The 15,781-nt window shown below is 45.2% G+C and overlaps 1 protein-coding gene across 1 annotated transcript in view; it reads right to left on the bottom strand.

Annotated features, from left to right (window-relative positions):
* Positions 1 to 15,781, bottom strand: part of PRPF6 (pre-mRNA processing factor 6) — a 25,892-nt gene extending 10,111 nt beyond the window's left edge. Inside the window, exons 1-15 of the mRNA XM_038159185.1 lie at positions 15,593 to 15,781; positions 14,416 to 14,584; positions 13,202 to 13,320; positions 12,631 to 12,709; positions 11,810 to 11,986; positions 10,833 to 10,988; positions 10,131 to 10,225; positions 9,272 to 9,428; positions 8,903 to 9,065; positions 5,936 to 6,054; positions 5,050 to 5,268; positions 3,584 to 3,706; positions 2,616 to 2,737; positions 1,398 to 1,536; positions 160 to 279 (exon numbers count right to left, since the gene is read on the bottom strand). Coding sequence (XP_038015113.1) covers positions 160 to 279; positions 1,398 to 1,536; positions 2,616 to 2,737; positions 3,584 to 3,706; positions 5,050 to 5,268; positions 5,936 to 6,054; positions 8,903 to 9,065; positions 9,272 to 9,428; positions 10,131 to 10,225; positions 10,833 to 10,988; positions 11,810 to 11,986; positions 12,631 to 12,709; positions 13,202 to 13,320; positions 14,416 to 14,584; positions 15,593 to 15,663 — 2,028 coding nt within the window. The 5' untranslated portion in view covers positions 15,664 to 15,781. The remainder of the gene's footprint in view (positions 1 to 159; positions 280 to 1,397; positions 1,537 to 2,615; positions 2,738 to 3,583; positions 3,707 to 5,049; positions 5,269 to 5,935; positions 6,055 to 8,902; positions 9,066 to 9,271; positions 9,429 to 10,130; positions 10,226 to 10,832; positions 10,989 to 11,809; positions 11,987 to 12,630; positions 12,710 to 13,201; positions 13,321 to 14,415; positions 14,585 to 15,592) is intronic.

Genomic DNA, 15,781 nt, shown 5'->3' with positions numbered 1-15,781 from the left:
GTCGCAATTCGAAGCGCTCGGCAAAGCGGCCGCACGCCCCGGAAGGCAATGGCAGGGAGCCATAGGGTCAATCCCTACGGCCACAGAACTGAAGGAACTCCTCCTTCCGTCCCAAATCCCCCGTGGGGAAGAGGCCTGAGCCTCTCCACACGTCCTTACCCTTGCTGTGGGGGCACTGCTGCGAGCCTTTGCCAGCAGCCTCCTCGCTCTTTCATACTCATTGTTCTCCGACTCGAGCTTCACGGCAGCCAGCCAGATCTCCTCGCTGTTGGGGTTGGCCTGCAAGAACACAAAGTGACAGACAAATGCACACAGTGAATCAACAGCAGATTTAATCCTCTGTTTGATCCAGATTAAAATTGAAATCAGAGCTTTGTCAATCCACAGTAGGATTTTTTTCAGTGCAAGCTCCTCCCAGTCTTCTTTGACCTTTGAAGTTTATAGAAATCCTCCAAAACAGATGGGCAACACAAAGATATATGCCAGTTTAGAAGTTGGATGCTTCTCAATTGTTGAAAAGCAGTAATGCTTGATCTTCTGAACTTCCAGTTTAAATACTGAAAACATCACAGGGTCTGCCACAATGAGACCCTCATTTCATTACCCTCAAGCAAAAAAGCTGCAGCTTTAATTCCCCACTGAGGTCTGTGAAAACTCTTCCAATAAAAGTCATTTCAGTCAAGAACTTTTCAGCCTAGTAACAAAGAGCACCGAGAACAGATTAAGGAAGTATCTTTTACCTTCCATTTCAGGACCTGTCTTTTTTTTTTTTCTCACTTAGCTTTTAAGCCTAATTCCCAGTGTTAGAAACACTCTGCCTGTCTTTGCTACAGCATCCAGCAGGCAATTCCCTTCATTAGTGGGTCTGATCCAAGACATAAGTAATGCAGTGACCTCATTAGGGCAGACCACAATTCTTCCCTTGAGGTGATCCAAGACAACAGGATTTTGATCCATGACTGGCGTTGGTGGGAGTCATGCTAGCCAAACTGATGGTTTGCAAACTCATAGAATCACAGGCTGGTTTGGGCTGGAAGGGACATTAAAGATCATCTCATCCCAAACCCACGGGTAGAGATGCCAGGCACCAGACCAGGCTGCTCAGTGCCCCATCCAACCTGGCTTTCAACACCTCCAGGGATGGGGCAGCCACAACCTCTCTGGACAACTTGTTCCAGCTCAGAACCTGGTGTAGAACTACTAAAAGAGCAGTACCACAGTCTTGCTTCCAGCTTGCTGCTATTTTACAGAACATTTTGCCACACAAAGCAATCACAGAACAGCGGAAGTCTCCATCACTCTGAAAGGCAGCAGGAATCAGGTGTTGACAGAAAAAGCCTGCTCTGTATTCTTTAACTGTCACATTTAACACCTTCTGACAAGTGTAACAGACCCACCTGGAAAGCCAGGGCCAAGATGCTTCTGGCTGCTGGCACATCTCCTGCCAGCCATTTGGATTTGGCTCCCATGAGCCACAGCACCTCTGCTTTGGGACAGTGAGCAACAGCTCTCTGCAAAAGGGCCTCCAAGGATTCTCTGAAGACAAGAAACAGCAAGTTACAATCCCCTCCAGGTACTGCCAAAGGCAAGCTCTCTCACACCATTTCCACTATCACTCAGTGTGATAAATAGTGTTGCAAAGTCCAGTGTTGTAAACCTTGATAAGTTGTTTCATAACAGGGAAAGGGTGGGGTCTTTTTTCACAAGGGTTCTGAAATCAGCATTCCACAAACGGCTCATTGTTCAGACACCTTTGATAGCTCTGTGGAAAGAGCCCTCACACAAACAGCTCCTTTCTCTTAAAGAGTCATTCTGCTTAAACCTTACTAGAAGCTGAGACAGAAGGTTTTCAGAATTATCAGATGAGGTTGGCTTGATCTTAGGCAATTTATTTTTTTCTCCTCGGGCAAATACACTTTTCAGGTAGAACATGGGGCTTAAAAGCCAGCCACCACTGGGAAATATGGGAAAACAACATCAAAAGAGAAGGTATATTTGTTCCCAAAAAAAAAGGCTTGAATGAGGAAGAACTCAGCATCTGCAGTCACTTCCACAACACAGCCTTGTTGGCTTTATTAAAGATGATTCCATGTGTATAAGTGGCCTACTGCAGAGACTGTTTGCCTTAGTCTAAGCTGTGGGCAGAAAGTTTCTGACATGTAAAGCTTTGTGAATAAACTTTAAAAAGAGCCTGAGGTGTAACACTACAACACCATTCTTAATTCAGAATGTGATACACATTCACAGTGTTTAATCAGAAAATACCAGAGATGCTTGGACACATTCAGCTATGAAGTAGTTTATCTATGAAAACTAAATAAAACACATTTTAGGTGATTTGTATCCCTATATTTTTCCAGAGGTGCCTTCTCAAACACAATTGTTCCTACCTTGTCTCTTCACAGCTATTTTTACCACATAACCCCTATTGCCAAGAACCATTTTATGACTTCATAAAACTTAAGGATGTTGTGAGCACAACAATAACAAAGAAGGTCAGACCTGCAAAAAACGTCAGTTTCATCCAGCTTGCACCACACACCAGGGACCATGCTGTAGTTTTCCTTCATCCCCAGCCTGTCCCCACTGTCACAGGGATTGTGCAGCACACGTACCTGGTCCCATGGTTCTTTTCAAAGTAGGCTGCTCGCAGCCACACACTCTTCTTGCTCGGGAAGACTTGCAAGGCATAGGCATAAATGGCTCGGGCACACTCCAGGGCATTATGAGCAACACACTGAGGGAAGACAGATCAGGACTAAGTCAGCTTAAGGGAGCACTGGAATCGAGAGCAAGCAGGAATTACACATGCACAATTCAACCCAGAACTCAGTAACTCGGTGTAATCCATGAATTGAGGCATTAATAGGGAACAGAACACTTACAATCAGCTTTTTAAAAGGAAGCAGGGAAGGAATTTCCAAGTATCCCTCTACAGAGCACAAGAATCCCTGGCCTTTCAATGGGACTGACACTCACAGGCCAACTTGAAACATCAGCAAGGCATTGGAAAGGATCTCATGTTAGCACTTCATTTTGTTATTTCACAGGCAAAACCCTAAGCACCACAGCATGTGCCCCCCACTGCTCTGAGCCCAATTTAAGGCCAGTGAAGTTGGACATTTCTCATGCTGAAATATGATTTAGTTCTTAGCACATGTTCAAACTATTCCCCTAAAGCAAAATAAGCCTGGTAAAACTTTTACCCACTCTCTTGTCCAGTCTTACATTAACTCCTGAGCTACAATGGTTATTCCTTGAAACTCAGCTCTCAGCTCCTTTACTCATAACTCAATCTCTGTTGATGTCTCACACTCACCAAAAAAAAAAAAATCCATACCAAGTTAGCAGACAAGCTATACCAATATCAAGTTTTTGTTTAGTAAAAACTCAAATCTGAATAAAGCTCTATAATAATCTCCTGAGGACGAGACTGGCCAAAGGCAGGCAGGTGGTGTGGGAATCACATCCACTTTCACTGACAAAGCCACTTCCCAGGCACCAATTCAATTTCCTCTAATGAAAAAACACAAACCCACAATGAAACAAAACCAACAAAAAGCAGCATCCCAGCTGGACGTACACTGTCTGCATCTTCCATCCAGGTGTGCTTCCGATCTTCTTCCTCGATCCCAATCCCGATCACAGCTCTCATGATCGCCTGGCATGTGGCCACACTTCCAGCTTTATCACATTCCTCGGCGTCCTAGGAACAACAGGAAAGCCCTGCTCATTCTGAGAGCTCAGCACAAGAGGTTAAAGTCTGCAATGGCAACTCCTCCTGGCCAAACACAGAGACATTGTGGTCACTGCCACAGCACAAACATCTCATTGCTCAAACACGCCCTGACACTGAGCAGGAGCCTGCAGCCACGAGGAAGGTGCTGCAGCTGTACACAGAATCATTCACAAGCTGGTTAAGAAACAGATCACATCAATTCCATCCACTCAAAAGGTGACAATGTGTAATCTTTCCAGACTCAGAAGTCTTTTCCTACAGCTCCACAACCCTGGGCGGACCCGAGCAGGGACCTGGCCAATAAAAAAACCAAAATTTCACAAGGAAGAACTGTAACATCAAAACTACTGACCTTCTTTCAGCTTTGAGATTAGTAAGTCTCAATAAGGGCTTAGCAATAACTAAATTTGAGAGTATCCCATCAAGCAGTGTAAAGCCAAAGGTGCAAAGACTCTCTCACCAGACCATGTATGGAAAAGTGGAGTTTCCTGACACCCAAAGCTTTCAGAAAGCCAAGCATGTCTTGCTTAAACTTGTTGAAAAGCCCTCTGATCAGATAACAGAAAGGGAGCAGCTCTAGTACTGAGAAGGAACTCGAGAACACAATGATGCAGAGGCTGTGCTCATGGATTTTTTTAAAGAGAAGTTGAAATTAACCTTTAATTGTTTTACTGCTGTAAAGGAAGTCAGAATTCTTTTAGATGCTAACAAGGATATCCATTTAATATTAAATACTTCATTCATTATCAATGCTCTTAAGCAGTGTAAGATTTTGCTGCCTTGACCCACTGTAAATTGTTTTAGTAGGAAACTGTTTTAAAAGACTTATGATCAAACAAAGCACAGAACATATTCAGGAGGAAAGAGCTTCAGTACAGGACTAACAGAATATTTCTTACATGCTGCAAATGCAGTATTTGTATTGATTTCTCATAATGCCACTTGACAAAGACTTGTGGGGCAAACAAATACCTGTCAAGCCAAAAGAGACATATGCAAAAAAATACATAAATCTTTCACTGAAGGCTTTAAGCTTCCATCCTACTTAAGGCAGCAGCTGCTTCAACTTGAAGCTACTTATCTTGCATGACAGAAGCAAACCAGACATTTCTCAGCAAAACACATGTGATGTTACCCCAGGGTGTCACTTATGGCCTTGACCCTGCTCAGCTTTTTAGTCTCATCTCTTGTCTCTTCACAGGGACCTCCACTGACAAGCCAGGTGCAAAATGACTCTGTCCCATAACCATCAGCAGCCTTCAGAACAGAACCTGAAGAGTCCCCCTGGGCCTTCAAGACCGAGCACATACCTGTATCCACTGCTCCCTGTTGATTTCCACCCCATTAGCCCTGAGAGAAGTGATGGCTCTGTCAATGATTTTCTCCACCATCTGGGTGTTTCCATTGGCTTCCTCCAGTTTGGCAGCAGTGATCCAGATGTGACGATCCGTCGGGATGTTCTCCCGGGCTTTGTTAAGGACTTTACGAGCGTTCTCGTATGTCTCCAGCCTTGCCAGCGCCAGCCACAGCTGCGGAGCAACAAAAGATGGATTTGAGATGAGAACAAGGAGATGACAAGGCTGCTGTACGGCAGTGTCAGCCCACAGAGATAAGCAGCTTCACGCTGCTTGCTACTGGTTGGCAACAGTCCTCAAGCACTGCAAGGAGGCTGTGGAATACCAATGGAGGAGAGGAGAAACAGGCTGCTACTGCCCTTGGAGCTCAGTCCTGATCACCTCTGGGTATCATCCCCATCTGCTGGGCTGTTATACTCCTATTTTCTGTTCACATCACCTCTCAAACAGCTGAATTGAACACTCTGGTTTGGTGTTTCAGAAATGAGTAACTTTTAGATTCACCAGGTTAAAGGTTCACTTGTTTTCCCAACTGTCGAGGCACCACACATGGACACAAACATGGCTCAGTGCCTACAGCAGGCACAGCTGTGCACTGCCATGACTAACCTAACAATTACACAACAAAATGAGGCATGTAATGACCACCAGACAATTAACTCCAAAGGAAAAAAAACCACATTCCACTACTCATCATGTCCTTCCCACTGTGGCACAAAACACATGGGAGAAAACCTCATGTGGAGAAACACTGCTCACCCTGCCTTGTGCCTGCAAAGCTCTGCTGCCAGCCTAAAGTGGGGTGTAGGGGGTTTTTTATTTCACTTTTTTTTAAACTCACTTCAACACTGGTTGGACAGCACTCCACAGCCCGGCTCAGCATGATCCTGGCATCCTCAGGTTCCTCCAGCTCCACGGCTGCTTTCCACAAACGCACCGAGTTTGGAACATGCTCAAGGGCTAGAGAGGCAAAACAATTATGTCAACAGTGATAAAATAGTTCACCAATGAGATCTGTATTTTCTAAACATGATATAATAAAGGATTTGTGCTATTACAAGGTTGGTGCTGGAGGAGGGAAAGGAGGGAATTTACTTATTTGAGCTCTTGCTTCAACAATGAGAATTTAAAATCAGAAAATAAAACACTTAATCATTTTAATTGGAAACAGGTTTTGGAGAGCCAAGGGCTTTTTAGTTGTACATGCTGTAATTGCATCCTCCTCAGTAAAACACCTGGCTGAACAAAGCCTCCAGTCTCAGCAAATGAGCAGATGAAGTTCTTCAAAACTGGGCAGCTTAAATCCTGCCAGGTCTGCCTCTATAGAAAAGGAGCATCTTCAACACGAAGTAATAACACAGCCTTGTTCCTTACACGTTGAAACTGCCCCTTCACAATGTTTTCCTGTAAGCCTCTCCTGACAGCTCAATGGACCCCAGCTTCACTTCCCAAAAAACTGCTGTCCTGCCATGCAAATGTAAAACAGGGGTGCATAAAACCTAAAGGTCTCGCTGACACTAAGCCATGAGTACCAAGTGTGCTTCCAGCAATCCAATATGGGCTCCATCTAATTAGGATTCTTCAAGGATTCCTTAATCTTGTCCAACAGTTAGCTGCTGCTGGTAGAACTGCATTCTCTGCAGCCTGTCCTACATGTGCTGTCTGAAACATTAAATGCTAAACAACTTTCCTCAGCCCATCTCGTTAAGAGCGATTGAGAAACCAAAGGGGTTTTTAGCCTTTTGTCACTCCAATTCACACCCCAGACTGCTGAAATCAGCTGCATTGCAGCTTTACTTCCACTGCTTCCATGGTGACTGTACACAAATGTGCCATAGTTACAGAGGACCGAGCACATCCCTCTTCAATAACGCAAGCACAATCACAGGGACACAAAAATGAGTGGGAAAAGGCATCTAAAACCACTTGGGAACGAGCTGGGCTTCCAGGCAAGGCTGTTCTTTGAGGCATTGCTGCAGAGGTACAGTGCTGAGCCTCAACTCAGAACATATCCAACCCTGACACACACACAGATTTACAACAAGCATTAACCATTTGTCTCCAAGTCTACAGCTGCAGGAGATTTTCCTGAAGAATTTAAGTGAGCAATGTCAGCCTCCAAGATCTGAAAGCATCACTCTGCAGGACAGTACATGTTTTCATAAACACAGAATTTGGTTTTTAGACCTCAAGCTGTATTTCAGCCAATCAGCTTGCTGGGTCTCCAGTCAGACTGAGGCTTTAAAAACTCCAGAGGTTCTGCTGGATGGTAGGAATGCACTCAGCAAGCAGAGAGGAGAAATGTATTATGGAAGGTCACACTTCAGTGACATTACCTGGCACTCAGGTTTTTTTATTTTGGAGAAATAATGGGTTATGCTGCCACTTAAGGCTCCAGCTCCACATTACTGATGCTCCCTAGGCAGCAGAGGAGCACTGTGAAGCTGTTAACAGGCAGAAACTGGGAAGAGAATGATAAATCCAGTTCCATTCCACTAACAGCTTTGTATCAAGAGATTAGGTAGGTGGTTCCAAAACGGAATGTTTTTCTCTTCATAAATACAGTGTTTGAAGCAAAGCTCAGTACTTAGTGGGTAAGTCATTGCTCTCACACAAGACCCCCCCCCCCCCCTTATCTGAGCTGGGCTCATAGATCTATTTCTGCTCCTTTAAAAGTGTTTTTCTGTTCAACATCTGTGACTGCTCCTGAGAAGGACACGCAGTGTCACAGGAGCAGCACTTCACACCACGTTGCACTGCAGAGCCAATGGAAATGAAAAAAGCTAATGAATAGTTAATAGCTGAACTCTTTAGAACTTCAAATCCAGCACCTTTGAGATGCCTTTCATCCAGATGTAGTAAGAGGTCATTTCACTAGAGATCTGCAATTTTACATGCAAGAGGTAAGAGGTAAGAGGTGGGAGGCAACTAATACCTTTGAACCTAAACCACTCAATACTGCAGACTGCTTCACAATGATTCTGTAAATGTATTCAATCCAGACCCTCTTCCCTGTCTAGATTAAAGGCAGGAGATGTAACTAATACAATTCAGTAGTCATGAAGGAACTAATCTCTACTGCTGCAGGCCCAGCTACTTGAAATAATCAAGAATTCATATTTTGAACTTCTGAGGAAGATCTGGGCGCAGTACAACACAACAAACTGCTTTTGAAGAGATCATTGTTTGGAAGAGACAGTAATTCCATGAAAGAGGAAAACCTCCAAGTGCAATCAATCCAAGAAAATGTAAGGTTTCAGGTAAGCACCACAAAGAAAGACTTTTTGTCCTTTTGTCAAGGACAAAACTTGCTACACTAAAGCAAATCCTGCAGCTGAACAGGCTGAATGATATGAGAACCCCAAGACCTCTAAAGCTCCTCCAGCAGCAGCTACTGAGGCATCTAACAGGCTACAAGCAAGTAGGAACAATCAGTTCCAGTATCTTTTCCAAAAAGTATCACAAGGTGACATCTAGAGCACTTTTTTATCCTTAGAACATCATTTTTAATTGCTTTCATCTGCTTATCTAATTGTGATCAAGCTGGAACTGGCTTAGGTAAGTGAAATACCATTTTGGAATTGTTCAGTACGGCAGCTTTCTGCTGAAGAATGTTTTACAAACACTTCAACACCTTTGTTCTTTGGCTCAACAGCAGCAAGTTTCACCATTAGTACACAAATTGCCAACTGTAATTTCAACAAGGAAGCAAAAAAAGCAGCTGAACTTACGGCCACATCTTGAACAACTCACAACACAATACAAAGAGTGCAACGCCTCCATTCCCTGAGCCCACAGGAGCTCTCACCTTTCCTAAGGACACGTTTCTTGGCACGGATGTCAGTCTCCAGCTCTGCTGCTCTGATATAGATCCGCACCGACTGCGGCAGGTGCCGCACAGCCTGGGCCACCACAGCCTTGGCTGTATCTCCAGGCTGAAGCCGAGCAGCTTCCAACCAAACATCTTCACTCTGTCAGGAAAAACAACCCAGCCTCCTTAACCTCAGAACAAGAATCTAAAGGCACAGCTTCTGGCTAAGCAGGTGTTTGTAGTACAGTAGACAGTGAAGCTGCAGCAGGCAGAGCCTCAATCAAGCTTGAGAGATTCTGCTGCTGATGAACCACAACTTTTTCTACTATCCCACAAGGATCAGCAGGGAAGCAAAGCAATTCTGACCTTAGGGCACATCTCTGTTCCTTTCATGATGAGGTTTCGAGCCACCTGGAGTTTGCCAGTGACCTCCTCCAGTCGGGCTGATGCTATCCAGGCTGGGGGATGATGAGGATTGGTCTCTCGGACGGATTTCAGAAGCAAACGGGCTTTTTTGATATCACTAAAGGAGGAGGGAAAAACAGGAAGGAAAATTTTCAGCACTTTGGGAAACAATTCTCCTGAATCAGGATGTGCTCAGATCCACAGTAACTGTGACCTCAGATTTTTCCATATCGGAGACACAAACTACTTTCTACCAAAACAAGCTCACAAATACACACCAAAACAGCCAAATCACAGTGAAAACCAGTTAAGTGTTTAAGCAAGATTTTTGGGAATTACAGCTGGGCACTTGCAGCCAGAAGCTGATAAGCCCAAGCACTGATGCAAGTCAAGAATTAGCATCAATATTTGCACATACTGCTCTGACTTACAGAGCAAGTCTTTATGAAACACATGTCAAGCTCCAGGCTAAAGAGGTTCTCAGAGGTCGTCAATCAAGCCTAAATTAGCAGCACAAACGTACAATTAACCAGGTTATTTCCTGGCTGGCAGGCAGCCACACACTGCCATCACTCTGGCATGGAAATAGGGATGGAATGGAAACAATCTCCACAATTGATGCATCCAGGTCAGACGCTAATACCTCAGCTAAAAGACTAGACCAGATCTCATGTTAAAAGAATTCATCCTCAAAAACTCACCTGGCATTTCTTACAAACTAAATGCCAGCTGAAAGCACCCACTCAGACAGATTTCCATTTACATGCAGGATCAGTGCCATTGCTAAGAGGATAAATCTGTTAATCCTTCTCAAACTTACTTGATATCTCCTCCGTGTGTGGGAATCATGGAATTCAGGTCTGTCAAATATCCTTTGGGGTCCACTACAGTCTGGCCACTCACAGAGTCCGACACCTGGGAAAGTCAAGTCAGAGCTGCTGAAATGACCACTCACAGCCCCTGAATGCCTAAAAAGACACTGTGGCTCTACAAAAATCCTCAACATTCATCTGTTCCCAAAAGCAAGGAAGGAGGAAAACACAAAGCCTTGCTCATTAGCTTTTTTCTATTTCTAAAATATACAATTTTAACATTAAAATCCAGACAAGAAGCAGGCTGGTGATAAGCAGTCACCCAAAGGTCTTGCAGCCCTGTCAGCTAAAGGCATTGTTTTTAGAATAACCAGATTTAGATGAGAAAAATCAATGATAAAGAAGGCAAAAATCAGTATTTTTCAGCACTTTGTCCTGCATCCCTACATAGGACAGAAGTGATGCTTCCACTGGTAGCATCCTGTGCTGTTTGCCTCAAGGGCACCTCTGCTATAACCAGGCAGCCTGCTCTCCCATAATGAAATAGAATTCCAGGGACAAACTGGTATTTCTCAGGAAATTCTATTCATTTTGAGGGCATGAAATCTGGGGAGACGGACTACACAATTATTTCACAGCTCAGCTGTCCTTGGATCTTCTAATACCCAAGAGAATTGAACACTTTTCTAAAACCAGTGACAGATCCTTACCTGGCTTAGCCTCATATCCATCAAGGTGTTTCTGGCTTGGCCAATCTTCCTCATATCCAATTCACCTGTCCCAGGTGTCATCAAGCCTGGTGTCATTCCTCCTGGGTATGGAGTATTCAAACCCCCTGGGTACGGAGTATTCAGTCCACCAAATTGCTATTAAAAAAAAAAATAGAGTGAGAAAGTCATTCCTAAAACCTCTTCTGAGATTTCAAAAATAATTCAGACTATTGGCTGATTTGCACTTCCCCAGAAGCTGCAGGACACGGATGACCAACCCCCACAAGTACTTCTGATATGGCTTCCCTGGATCCCAAAACATTTCTCATACAGGATTTGCAAATCTATAGGTAATTACTAAAGTTTAGTCAAGTCAGTGAAATAAGCAACGAGAAAGTGAAAAATTCCAGCACAGGCATCTGAACTTGGAACATTTAAAAAAGAATATCTGCAAAGAAGTCCCATGGACACCTGGAGCCAGTCTAGGGCCAGTCAGCTGCTCCTATAATTCTATGACCACAGGAGACTCTGGCCACAGAGCAATGAGCTAAAGTAGCTCATTTTTAGTTGACTGAAAAGCAAACCATTTTTAACACAATCGTCTCAGAATGAGGCAAACCATTAGGTGGAAGCAAACTTTATTTTCTGTTCCCTTTTTGCAAGACGTTATTGTAACAGAAATGGTTTTGCTCACCAAAGCTACCATCACCTTGCATTCAGCAAACAGGAAAATAAACACTTTCTTCCATCTTTAAAATAAGAGCCAGGTTTTCTCTGCTTATCCCCAGTGTTTTCTCTGGTAATGGCTGTGCACTGAAAGTCTCCAGCAAGCACACGACTTTAACACCCAGAATTCCTTTGGCAGACTCACACACCACACCAAGTTCTTCGGTCAAGTATCTTTTCCCCAAATCCTAGTTTAACACTCATCTCTAACCCAGTCTGGCCCAGCTTGCCCAGGTTTGCTGTGTACTCACTGTCTGGCGTGGGTCCACTGAAGTGTGATTCTCCCCTGACTGTAAATGCTTTGCAAAGAAGCTGTCGGGGACAGGAGTCAGCTTCTCGTAACGAGGATTCCTCTGCCGCTTGTTCCTGGCATCCCCAACCTCAGGAATACTCAGCCACTCCTCCTCAGTCACCTCTGCTAATTTCCGCTGTTCAGACAGGAGTTGTCATCAGTATTTGCTGCAGAAATGGCATTTGAAGTGCTCTAACTCTTTTAATAGATTTATTTTCTTGAAATAATTCAAGATCAATTAAACATTTAAGGGTCAGACTTTTTTCCTAATCCAATGTACAAAAGAATGAGATGCATTTAATTGGAATTTGGTTTTAGTCCAGACTGAGATTCCAAATCAATTTTGTTATTAGATTCAGTGCTACAAACATTCAGATTAATCCTAGTGCCTGGAGCATTGAGTGCTTTACTACTAATCATTAGACAACAGTTTAAACAATACATTTTATTTAAAAGATTTAGAGTCAGGAGATTCTGCTCAGCTACTCCTGCAATGCCAACAAGTTATCAGTTTCCCTCAAAGACAGAAGTGTAGCACCTTCCACAAAGCACAAAACAAAAATGACCAATATCAAAATCTGCAGAAATTTCACTGCTTTGTGTACCCACATGACCAGGGTTTATTCTTCCAACAGAAAGTAATTCTGTACTGGAGAATATCAAAGTACTCGTTTGCCAAGACACAAAATCTGAGCAAAGAAACAAACACACACAAAAGAACACACAGCCACCTCTTGTATCTCATAAAAAAGCCACATTTCAGACATTTTTTTCCCTTACTTTCAAGTCTGAGAACTGCTGCTGAATTTTGGGTCGTTCCATACGGTATTTTTCTATTTCCTCTTTTTCTCGTTGTTCCCTTAGGAAAAGGAATACTGAGGTTATGCTCAAAGGATCACTTGGCAAGTCATTGATGTGTCATTAAAGTGTTGACATAACAGAAAAACGTGTTTGATAAGAGTTAGGGCATTAAAAAAGGCATTTTTTCCCAGCTTAGATTATCAGCATTATAACAAGAGATCCTTTATCAAATAAGAGAGTATTACAGTGTAAAACAGACATCTCCAAGTGGACTTCAGTCTCTGAACTCCTCTTAATGAATTTAACAAGTAACAACGTTTACAAGCATGAGGTGACTTCTCTAACAATTTCCAGTCCACGGTGCAGTCTGTGATGCACCAGTATCAGCTGCTCAGCATCTCCCCACACCATCTTAATGAACTACAGCGACTCTTAATTAACTACAGTGAAGTAATTTAACCACATCCACTATCAAAGCAAGTGGTGCAAAATACCTGTCATCCTCAATTACCCAGAAAACACCCCCTGCCAGTGCTGTAGCTTATCCTACCTTCTCTCCTTCCTGCGTTCATCCATCCTCTTATCCAAAGCTGCATAAATAGCATCTGCTTCTTCGTCATCTTTTTCATAGGGGCCACTTGAGAACAGGCTCCCAGCGTAGCCGTTGAACTGGGAAATTAGAGAGAGAGGAAAAAAAAAAGAGGAAAAAAAGCAGTTTTATTAAAGTTCCTGTTATGTTCCTGCAACAGCCAACAATCACCTGAAAATGCATTCACAGGCTGCTTCTGACAATATTGCATCAGACTAACACATCCCTGAATAAAAGCATCCTCCTTCTACCACACCATGGTGGTGTTTATTCCCCCTCGCCATTTGAAGCAAAACTGCTACAAAATTGCTTCTTTCAAAATTGCTTCTCTCTCTGAACCACCTCTATTCAGCAATAAATGAGATCCCAGGATAGAAAAGCCATTCTCTTCCATTAACCACTTTCTCTTTTTACACCAATGAAAGCAAGCAGAAAGAATATCACAACATTCGACCAACCAAAGTGGGATTTAAACACAAGAGGCTACACAGGCCACTTAAGGACAATATATGGCACAGAATCAAAGAGTGATTTAGCTTGGAAAAGACCTCCAAGATCATCAAGTCAAATCTTGTCAAAGCACACAAGCACAAAAAAAATACAACCCCCGAAATACTTGAACTAATTCGTATTTATAGATCTTTTCCCAAGACTCTCAGGGCTCTGTATCAGTAATTAAACCACAACCCACGGAGCAAGGCCACAACAAAAATCTGTAAGCACCATGCCATTGTGCATACTGAGGTCTCAATCAATAAATAAAAAAAGGAAATGTTGCCTGCAAACTACAGGAAATTCTGGGTTTGAAACCTCAGCTAAGAGTGGGGCTCTTACTGACAGAAGAAGAGGACACAGTGTCAAGCTGTGTCAAGGGAAATACAGGTTAAATATCAGGAAAAAGTTTTTTCCAGAAAGGGTGATAAAGTTCTGGAATAGTCTGCCTGGGGAGGTGGTGGAGTCACCATCCCTGGGTGTGTTTAACAAAGCCTGGATGTGGCACTGGGTGCCAGGGTTTAGTTGAGGCGCTGGGGCTGGGCTGGACTCGATGATCTTGAAGGTCTCTTCCAACCCGGTGATTCTGTGAATTCTGTGAGTTTGCAGCAAGAGCAGGGAGCTCAGGAACTCTTGTTCCAGCTGGAGGAAAAACATCTGCAGGATGATGAAAACCTCCTCACCTCATCGTAGTTGGTGTCATTCAGATCCTCATCATCATCATCTGCGGTCTGGTTCTTCTTCATCTGGTCGCCCACGGTTCTCTTGCCCGGCGGCGCGTGCCGGTCGTCCACGGGGTCGTTGGCATCGCGGGCAGGGCCGATATCAGAGCGGGTGGTGAAGCCCGTGGCTCTGCAGGGACAAACCAGGGGCTGCTTAGCCCACTGCAGCCCAGCCTGCCACTCTCACTGCTCAGGACAGGCAGGGAAAATATCATTCTTTTGGGAGAACGGCATCAGGCACTCCCTACGAGCAGCATTCGTAACGCCGCGGGGGAAACGGCCTTAGAATCACGAAATGGTTTGGGATGGGAGGGACCTCTGGGCTCACCCCATTCCAACCACAGGCAGGGACACCTTCCACTATCCCAGGTTCCTCCAAGCCCCGTCCAACCTGGCCTCAAACACTTCCAGACACTGGGCAAACACAGCTTCTCTGGGCACCCTTTTATAGCGAGAACTGTCCCCACAAATACACTGTAACCACCCAGCTCATGGCTCTGCCACCCATCCCATGCATGGCCTCCTTCCTAAACTCTGTGCCTAGGGCTCTCAGCTGACCCTGCAGGCTGTGGGGCACCACGGGCTGGGGGTCTGGGCAAAGGGATGGGGCAGCTGGAGCTTTTCTGAACCCCCACACTCACCTGGCAGCACCTCGAGGGGCACAGCCAGCAGGATCTCCCCAGGGAAGGCAAGAGCAAATCAGTGGGGGACGAACACAACTCACACCCAGCAAAGAACGCCCTGAAAATGGTCCCAGCCGCCACCAAACCTCCTCACTGTTCCCTCAACAAAAGCCCCCAGTTTGACCATTTTTCAGACGGTCCCATGCACACACAGTCACAGAATCAGGAGGGACACAATCCTTTGCCGCTCTGAAGCACCCGGGAACTCATCCTCGGGGCCAGGCTCGCTTCTAAACACAGACCCGCCCAGCTGGAGAGCGACCGCGAGCCATCAGGAAGGGACAACATCGAAAAGCCGCGCGGGGCCACCCCCAGGGGACGGGGATGAGTGGGGCAGGGAGGTGGGACCCAACCGGGCAGCGAAAGGGCTCGGGAGAGCCCCGGGGCCCGGCGGAGCGACCGGGCTGTGAAGGGACCGGGGCGGGGGGGCCAGGCCAGGCCTGGCGGCGTCTCACCCGCGGCCCAGCCCCGGCACGTAACCCAGGGGCGCGGGCATGCCCAGGAACGGCTTCTTCTTCTTGTTCATGATGGCGATGGCGGCGAAGCGACACCGAGGCGAGACCGAAGTGGGTCCGGAGCAGAGCCGGGAGAGGCGGCCGGGAATGCGGCGGCGGCGGCGGCGGAAGCGGCGGCGGGAGCAGGCG

This window comes from Motacilla alba, chromosome 20 (assembly GCF_015832195.1).
Source record: "Motacilla alba alba isolate MOTALB_02 chromosome 20, Motacilla_alba_V1.0_pri, whole genome shotgun sequence".
Classification (NCBI taxonomy): Eukaryota; Metazoa; Chordata; class Aves; order Passeriformes; family Motacillidae; genus Motacilla; species Motacilla alba.
Note: the sequence above shows the minus strand (reverse complement) of the source record. Positions and strands in the feature narration are given on the sequence as shown.